Source organism: Pelobates fuscus, chromosome 1, assembly GCF_036172605.1.
Source record: "Pelobates fuscus isolate aPelFus1 chromosome 1, aPelFus1.pri, whole genome shotgun sequence".
NCBI lineage: Eukaryota > Metazoa > Chordata > Amphibia > Anura > Pelobatidae > Pelobates > Pelobates fuscus.
This window is the reverse complement of record NC_086317.1, coordinates 353,795,914-353,806,145: the sequence shown is the minus strand read 5'-3', so window position 1 is coordinate 353,806,145 and position 10,232 is coordinate 353,795,914. Positions and strand designations below refer to the sequence as shown.

The 10,232-nt window shown below is 43.5% G+C and overlaps 1 protein-coding gene across 3 annotated transcripts in view; it reads right to left on the bottom strand.

The window, feature by feature from the left end:
* FBXL3 (F-box and leucine rich repeat protein 3) overlaps positions 1-8,737 on the bottom strand; it is a 12,303-nt gene extending 3,566 nt beyond the window's left edge. The window contains exons 1-3 of one of the 3 annotated variants that reach the window (XM_063425869.1): positions 8,643-8,737; positions 5,298-5,664; positions 1,240-1,362 (exon numbers count right to left, since the gene is read on the bottom strand). In XM_063425869.1, the coding sequence (XP_063281939.1) occupies positions 1,240-1,362; positions 5,298-5,663 (489 nt within the window). In that variant the 5' untranslated portion in view covers position 5,664; positions 8,643-8,737. Of the gene's footprint in view, positions 1-1,239; positions 1,363-5,297; positions 5,665-8,358 lie in introns of all 3 variants that reach the window. The other 2 variants (XM_063425859.1, XM_063425864.1) reach the window with 2 other exon arrangements.
* Between the last annotated feature and the right edge of the window lie 1,495 nt (positions 8,738-10,232).

Genomic DNA, 10,232 nt, shown 5'->3' with positions numbered 1-10,232 from the left:
GCTTGAGTGCATGTGGTTGAACGCACTTCTAAAATGACTACCCAGTAAAACAAAATGGCAAATCCTACATTACACAAACCAGGGGTTGCAATGGCTAAATTTTCACTCTGCAATAAGAAAATATAGAAATGCTCATTTTTATAAAATGCTTTTAATACTTTTGGTTCTATCCCAGCCTCGCCACTAGTGTTTCATTACATGCATTTTATCGTCTTCCTTGCACTGGCTTTCAATATACAGGAGCCACCATTATCTTCTCCTCTAGTCGTGATGTCTTCAGTTTGTCTTACTGTGAGAGTGCACAAGCGAAAAATCAGCACACATCACCCACTCTGTTTCCTGAATCCTTGGCATGACAGAGATAAGCAAATCTAACACATTTAGCTGATAGATTTTGTGCAAATTAGCTTGGCAATGGATCAGAAAGGATAATTATATAGTGCTAGGAAAACAAACATGTATACTTCAAGGAGTTAGATAGTTTTAGTTATCTTTACTTCTTACACACACTGACAGATATACAGATACACACAGAATTACAGATACACAGAAATACAAACACACACTGATAGGCATAAAGGTCAAAATATACACTGTTATAGCCACCCTCCAGTTTCCTACCTTTTGGGTTCATGAGAGTGGCTTCCCTTGTGACTAATCTTGCAGCCTGTGCCTCCTCCTTTCCAACATTCTTCCCATACGAAATGATTGTATTAATGTTTTTCTATGGGATTTTCACTTACACTGGATGTCCTCATACAGAGAATGAGCATGTCCAGCGTCCATTAGGCGACCTAAAGTATTTTAAGATCCAGGAAGCACCACCTAGAGGCGGTCTTAGTTTGTCTAAAACGGCAATGTTTTACATTGCACAACGAGTTGTGTTTCAAAGCTTTGGCACAGAGCAAACAAACTCCAAGGAATCCATGTTTAAAATGGAATAATGAAGCAAAAAATGTTATTCTTTGTTGAACTAATTTGCATATGTCCACCCAGAATCCCTTGCAGTAGTAACATCACTTCAAATTTGATATTCCTGTGGGAAAAGCAAATCTTATGGCTTGACTGGTGTGTGCAGATCTGCGTTTAACAATGTATTAACTAGATAAATTATATTAAAAATATTATATTAAAAATTAAAATCTATTTTCTTATTTGCAAACTTCACAAGTGACACAAAAAGATAGACACAGAGCCCTTCTGTATATGTTGTATGTACTTTCATATCTTAAGATGTACCTTTGGTAAATCCATAAAGCTAGGTCTTGCAGTGGAAATAAGTCCAAGCGTTTTCAGAGAACAGTTTACAAGCTGTGATAGGATGTCACAAGCGGCTTCTGCTGATTCTTTACTACTGTCAACCTAAAAACAGAAGGAAGGACACAATGACATGCAGAAGTTGAAGTAGATATACACACACACACACATTATATAGCAGACGCAAGGATGAAAATTAAAAAGAAAGGCTGCACAATAAACTGCCTTAATGTGTATAAAAACTGAAAAGTCTGCAATTATAGCTCTTTATATAGTGTATCATCGTTGTTTTCACTGTCCGTTTTTATGCACACATCCCTGAATTTTTATATTTTAACAATTCAGCACTAAGTCACTTTCTGTATATCAGTTTTCACAGCAGCATTTTGATTATCAGTGAACCACTGTAGACACGACTGCACTTTAAATTATACAGCACTGCATAACTTAAATCTCTTAGAAGTTTTTTTTATAATCGTCCTTTATTCACAGGTCTTTGATCTAGTTATTCTGCACTTTAGAATACAAAGTCCCTTAGGCTGCTTATTTGCAGATCGCACTAAAAAGTGGAAGCTCACTTTATGTATACACGTTCCCATAGAGACTTTAATTAAGCCGCATAGCTATGGTAACAACAGCGGCATCATCACGTAATCACGTCACGATTAGGGGTGGAGCTCCAATTACACATGCACATAGGATCCGGCCGGATGCCGTTTTCAACACACTGCACCTGGGGTAGGTCAATATTCCCATTTATGTGTCATATATACACTCACATTGTTTGATATATGTATATTATTTTAATATTTATATAGTGCCATCAGATTCCGTAGCTGTACAATGGGTGGACTAACAGACATGTAATTGTAACTGGACGAACAGGAACAGTGGGGTGGAGGGCCCTGCTCAATGAGTTTACATTCTAGAGGGAGTGGGGTATAGTGACACAAAGGGTAAAAGTAGGGGTACGAAGTAGAGATTGTTAGAAAAGTATTCACGGAGTGCTTAGTAGGTAATTTTGACAGTTGCAGGAGAGGAGTCATGGGGAAGGGGGATAAAAACCTGCTAATAGTTTAATCGATATGCTTTCTTGAAGAAGTGAGTTTTCAATGATTTTTTTGAATGAGTGGAGACTGGGTGAAAGTGTTACGGAGAAGGAAAGAGAGTTCCACAGAAGAAGTGCAGCCCTAGAGAAATCTTGGAGGCGAGCATTAGAGGTGGGAGTACGGACAGAGTATATACATAGGTCTTTGGCAGAGCGTAGGGGCCTCGACGGGACATACTTGTGTATTAGGGAGGATAGGTAGGTTGGAGCAACATTATGTAGGGACTTATAAGCAAGCACCAGAATTTTAAATTGAGCCCTATATCTAACTGGAAGACAACGCAGGGACTGACAGGGAGGCGTGGGAGGTTCAAGCGGACAGGAAAATGAGCCTCGCCGCCACATTCATTATAGATTGCAGCGGTGCAATCTGGGAAGACGCAAGACCACTGAGAAGGGGTTGCAGTAGTCAAGGCGAGAGAGAACAACAGCATGGACCAGCACCTTAGCCGCATCCGGCGTTAAAGAGAGAGCAGTTTCCTGTAGACCAATATTACTGAGAATGCACTGGCGGAGTAGAGCTCCCCGAAACGGAAGATAAAGAATGACCGGATGGCTAAGATACCCACCTGCCCCCAAGGGGGGGGGGGGGGGGGTGGGGGTGTGTGTGTGTGTGTGTGTGTGTGTGTGTGTGTGTGTGTGTGTGTGTGTGTGTGTATTTTCTCCCCACACAAGTACCTAAAGTGCACCCCACACAAACAACCCCTAGAGGGAGACACACATGCACGCAGACGTACGAACATAAACAATACCCCTACTGACTACATAACCTACGATTCCGATAAGTGCACAACCCCATACGCTACCCACCAGCACACCAAGACTTGCGACAGATGCTTCAGACCGAGACACCCAAAACACCACCAAACGGGAGAAGAACCACAGAATACACACGCAACATACGTTGCTGCACAGCCCTTCAACTACTATGACACTGCACAGACACGCATACACCACCAAGACAGAGCCAACCCAGCCTGGTAAGACGCAGCCATACACCAATAAACCACCCGTATTGAACTACGCAAATGCATCCACATCACACGGAAACGACCACACATACGTGTAATTGAGCCACAAAAACGCTCTCACGAACAGGTGGCACCGCCAATATCAGCACAAATATCGGCATTAACCACCTAGGTACAGGGAACAATATACTATTGCAATGGTCGCACCCGATGACTAACCGTGATGTACAATGCGCAGATGTAAACGTAATGTATATGCTATGATTACACAGGTGAAATAAAGGCAACTACACAAACCAGCTGCTAACACAAGGCAACTACACAAACCAGCTGCTAACACAAGGCAACTACACAAACCAGCTAACACAAGGCAACTACACAAACCAGCTAACACAAGGCAACTACACAAACCAGCTAACACAAGGCAACTACACAAACCAGCTAACACAAGGCAACTACACAAACCAGCTAACACAAGGCAACTACACAAACCAGCTAACACAAGGCAACTACACAAACCAGCTAACACAAGGCAACTACACAAACCAGCTAACACAAGGCAACTACACAAACCAGCTAACACAAGGCAACTACACAAACCAGCTAACACAAGGCAACTACACAAACCAGCTAACACAAGGCAACTACACAAACCCAAATCACACTAGGTTATACCTGCCAGACCATATGTCTTAAAGTTCGCAGAGTACACACCTGCCTAATTGAATTAACTGCACCGGTTCAGTTTACCTGTTTCAATATATACGCCTCTGCGTAGGCAACCATATGCTTTATATATCGCATCTACATTGTGACGACAATAAAAACTATTTAAAACAAAATTACGGAGACTGCGAAGAAGCTGTTGATGATCAACAGTGTCAAATGCAGCATAAAGATCAAGGAGAATTAGGATAGAGTATTGGCCGCGAGATTTAGCAGCAATTAAATCGTTGGATACTTTGGTCACAGCCGTTTCAACAGAATGACCAGCGCGGTATCCAGACTGAAGGCGGTCAAGCAGAGAGTTGGATTTGAGAAAGTCAGTCTGATGTACACAACTCTCTCTCGAGGATCTTGGAGGCAAATGGCAGTAGCGAGATAGGGCGGTAGTTGGATGGGGAGTTGGGGTCAAGGCAGGGCTTTTTCAGAATTGGGGTTACAGTTGCATGTTTGAAGGGTGATGGGAATGTGCCAGAGGAAAGGAAGAGTTTGAAAATGTTAGTGAGAGGAAGAGCTAGAGAGGGAGACATAGTGCGGATGAGATACAAGGGAACTGATGTAGATCTATGATCCTGAAGAAAGTTCCTATGTGGGACTGAAACGTTGATCCAGTTTTTAACTACTATGGAATAAAAGTAAATTTTTATTGAAAGACCGAGAGTGCAGCCGTCTATTTGCAAATTGGATGTTGGAGCCCTGGTAGTGCACCCGGACATGTTGTTTTGCAGCCTGAGTGTCAGGTATTTCAGTCTATACATATATTATAGAAGAAAAATGTTTTCACTGATGGAGAACTAGGAAATAATATATACCTACAGGCCAAATAAGTTGTAGTCATTCAAAAACACAATAAATTAAACTAAAAAAATAAAACAAATCTCATCAGAACTTTATGCAGATATACAAAATTAATGTTACACTGACTTGCATATCTCAAGTTTCCCCTTATTTAGTCCAACTTTGGCAAAGAAATTCAGAGAACAATTCCCAGCAAATCCAGGCACTTTAACTTGTCAGGTTAACCAAACTTTACCCAGGGACCCTTAGTTATGGAACATTTTGGGGAAAACAACAAACTGTATAAGAGTGTTTATATTAAAACAACAAACAAAACACACATTGGGTTTCAATATGCTGTTTTATGTAAGCCCTTCAGGATCCAGCGAGAACATGTTTACTATAGCACTACACCTTGTGTTGTAGTAAATTAAATATAATTTACCGATCATACAACTCACCTTAAAACTGACATATTGCAAGTGATTTGAGTGTCTCTTGATGATCTGCTTAATCAAGTCAGGATGTGTTGCCTTCAGATAAGATGTAGCAGGCTGATTCAGTTCAAATTCAAAGCATCTCCACAGATCAGGCATGTGGAAAACATGATTCCAGTTTCGACAAACTTGTGAGGCATGAGCACGGTCCAGCAGAGGCAAATACTGAAAAACCTGGAGTATGATGTCTGGAAGCAAATTGCCCCAATCATGAATACTTGACACATCTGTGTATTCATCTTTTCTATTCTTCTTCTTCATCTTCTTTGAACGTTCTAAATCCATACCAGGGAAAATGCTGCTTTCACTAGCTTTACATCCTCTTTTCATTCTACAAAACAAAATAAATGTAATTAATGTATAAAGGAGTACATATCAATACTAAATCATACAATCTGAAAAGTATTCTATGATAGCCTAAAGGAACACCCCAGATACCTTAAGAACCGTAGCTTGCTGAAATGCTGTGTGTGTGTAAAGAATGCCATTCTCTTTATTTTACAAGTTCAGATTACAATGCATGTGGGCACCTACATAAATGTACCTTATTACACCATTTGACTGTTAAAACTCAAGAAAAACTCAAAACTCTGTGCTGGGCTTGCAAAGGTTTCAGACGAGAGACCTACAATCTTTGCAAGCTGTTTATAGATATACACCAATAAAACAAAATGCATAATTAAATGTATGCATATTTTAATGTGGGTATATCTGCTGAACAGAGATTTGTTTTGTATTGGGACTATGGAGTCTTCCTTTAACCATATCAGAAGTGGTAGGTAAGGGGAACATCTACTGAAGATAATATTTTTGTAATGTCTAAGAGCTCTGAATTTTAGATGTGACCTATTTTCCCTTTAAAATAGGGGAAATATAGAACATTTAAATGAAATTTAGGTTCTGCAAGTATAACCACATAACTACACATTAACCCCTTAAAGACCGGTGATGGTTCAGGACCGTCATCGACATTTTTGGGTTGCCGACCGATGACGGTCCTGAACGGTCACAACGGTCAGATGGACTTACCCGATCGCCGTCGTTCCCCTGGCATGGGGAGACTGCCTGCAGCCCAGGCAGTCTTCCCATGGCGGATTAGGACCCCTGGGGCCATGTGATCGGTCAACAGAGCAGTCACATGGTCACAATAGGTGTCCTAGTGTCTGCCTGCAGGGGGACTGCCTGTCTAGTGTAAAATCAAAAAATAAAGGTTTATGTTAATAAAAATAAAAAAAAATTACAAATGTAATATATATATATATATATATATATATATATATATATATGAAAAACAAATAAGTAAATAATTTTTTTTTAAAAATAATAAAAATTTAAAAGAAATTATATATCTATATGAAATTTTGAGGGAGAGGGATCTCTGTGTATATATAAATAAAAATAATACGAAATATACATATGTCCAAATACAAAATTACATAAATATACACAGACTTCAAATATATAAGTTTGCATATATATTTAAATTCTACGTGCGTATTTATGCAATATTTTTACATAATTAAGTAATTTTATTGATTGCAATTTGAGGGACCTGCCTGACAACCCAGGCCGAAAGTCCAGATAATTTAATATGCTAGAACTGTATTTTACCCTGTAACTTTCTATGACACCCTAAAACCTGTACATTGGGGGTACTGTTTTACTCAGGAGACTTCGCTGAACACTAAAATTAGTGATTCAAAACAGTAAAACATATCACAACAATGATATGGTCAGTGAAAGTTACTTTTTTTTGCATTTTTCACACACAAACAGCACTTTTACTGATGATATAATTGTTGTATCCGTGTTCCTGTTTTGAAACAGTCATATTTGAGCAAAGTCTCCCGAGTATAACAGTTGCCCCCATGTACAGGTTTTATAGCGTTTTTGAAAGGTCAAATATTTTTACATTGAAAATTGCTAGGTTGGTTACGTTGCCTTTGAGAGCGTATGGTAGCCCAGGAATGAGAATTACCCCCATGATGGCATGCCATTTGCAAAAGAAGACACTGACATGGCTCAGTACCCGGTTAGTATACAGTGTGCTCGCTGTGTGTGCCATACACTGTATACACCGACATGGCTCAGTACCTGGTTAGTATACAGTGTGCTCGCTGTGTGTACCATACACTGTATACACCGACATGGCTCAGTACCTGGTTAGTATACAGTGTGCTCGCTGTGTGTACCATACACTGTGTATACACTGACATGGATCAGTAACCGGTTAGTATACAGTGTGCTCGCTGTGTGCACCATACACTGTGTATACTGACATGGCTCAGTACCCGGTTAGTATACAGTGTGCTCGCTGTGTGCACCATACACTGTGTATACTGACATGGCTCAGTACCCGGTTAGTATACAGTGTGCTCGCTGTGTGCGCCATACACTGTGTATACTGACATGGCTGAGTACCCGGTTAGTATACAGTGTGCTCGCTGTGTGCACCATACACTGTGTATACTGACATGGCTCAGTACCCGGTTAGTATACAGTGTGCTCGCTGTGTGTGCCATACACTGTGTATACACTGACATGGCTGAGTACCCGGTTAGTATACAGTGTGCTCGCTGTGTGTACCATACACTGTGTATACACTGACATGGCTCAGTACCCGGTTAGTATACAGTGTGCTCGCTGTGTGTACCATACACTGTGTATACACTGACATGGCTCAGTACCCGGTTAGTATACAGTGTGCTCGCTGTGTGTACCATACACTGTGTATACACTGACATGGCTCAGTACCTGGTTAGTATACAGTGTGCTCGCTGTGTGTGCCATACACTGTATACACTGACATGACTCAGTACCCGGTTAGTATACAGTGTGCTCGCTGTGTGTGCCATACACTGTGTATACTGACATGGCTCAGTACCCGGATAGTATACAGTGTGCTCGCTGTGTGTACCATACACTGTATACACTGACATGGCTCAGTACCCGGTTAGTATACAGTGTGCTCGATGTGTGTGCCATACACTGTGTATACTGACATGGCTCAGTACCCGGTTAGTACCTGGCTGTTGGTCGTGCAGTCGGTGTCTCGGTGTCGGTCAGTCAGTCCGGCTCCCAGGAAGGCTGTCAATTAGCCCGGGCCCGCACTGTGCTCGGTGAGCTCCCGGTGCACGCTGCGCCCTCCCCCGGCACTCATTAGCCCCCCAGCCAGGGCCACTCACAGAGCACAGCGCCGAGCTCCGGGACTAACCCGCGAAGCTGGAGCACACGGCTGGAGAGGGGATCGCGGGGCGAGAACAAATATGGCGGTTGTTGTTGTTGATAATCCAGACAGACGCTGATAACCTGTTATTATTTTCCCGTCTGTTAAGATGGCGGCGGCGGAGCGCGCTCCACACAGCCCGGGCGCGCGCATCTAACGAGATGGCCGCGGGCTCGAGCCAGAGACTGACAGCGCCGTGCGCGCGCACGTCACGGGGACACTCCACGTTATCCTTCATTAACCCCCTTACAGTGAGCCTGTCACAGGAACACTAGAGGGTTAGGAGTACTAATGTGTATTCATAACTCTGTGCTGTCCCAGTCATCATCTGGTGGCTGGCCATCCCAAGGGGAGAAGTATTTTACTTGCCCTATTTTTGCCAATGGCGTGCTGCTCTGTTGGCCGCTGGCTCATTGGCTGAGATCATGGAAGACGATCTCAGCCAATCAAATGATCTCCCATAGGAAAGCATTGGGAAGCTAGTGTGCATGCGCGCAAAATGCTGCACCGCGCCAATCAGATGGTCTTTATGGAAGTGGCACTAGAGGCATTTAACCCTGCAGCCAGTGGCGGATCCGGGGGGGCAACGGGGCAATTGCCCCCCCCCCGAGATTCTCTCCTGCCGGCTAATGCAGGGCTGACATTGCCCACGTGCCAGCCCTGCAATGTGCCTGCGGACCGGGGAGATCAGAGTTCTCCCTCTCCGGTCGCAGGCACGGTGCTGGCAGCCGGCAGGGGAGGGAGAGAGGACCCGGGAGCTCAGCCTGCAGCTCCTCCGGGTCCTCCTCTCGCGAGATTTGGAGCCTTGCCGCGGTAACCACGGCAACGCTCCAAATCTCGCGAGAGTGAACTCTAGCCCAGCTACATTTCACCACCACTGGGACCACCAGGGACTAAGAAATGCCCCCCTCCTCCCAGTAAAGGTAAGAAGGGAGGGGGGACATGAATATATTATTTTTAATTAAAAAAAGAAAAAAGCCTCCCTACCCTCCTTACCCCCCATACACACACTGCCCCCATACACACACTACACAAAATGCCCCAGAAACACTGCCCCCATACACACACTACACACAATGCCCCACAAACACTGCCCCATACACACACTACACACACTGCCCACATACACACACTACACACAATGCCCCAGAAACACTGCCCCCATACACACACCACACAATGCCCCACAAACACTTCCCCATACACACACTACACACAATGCCCCACAAACACTGCCCCATACACACACTACACACACTGCCCACATACACACACTACACACAATGCCCCAGAAACACTGCCCCCATACACACACTACACACAATGCCCCACAAACACTGCCCCATACACACACTACACAAACTGCCCCATACACACACTACACACACTGCCCCAGAAACACTGCCCCCATACACACACTACACACACTGCCCCAGAAACACTGCCCCCCATACACACACTACACACACTGCCCCCATACACACACTACACTCACTTCCCCAGAAACACTGCCCCCCATACACACACTACACACAATGCTCCCGAAACACTGCCCCCATACACACACTACATACACTACCCCCATACATACACTACACATACTGCCCCAGAAACACTGCCCCCCATACACACACTACACACACTGCTCCAGAAACACTGCCCCCCATACACAC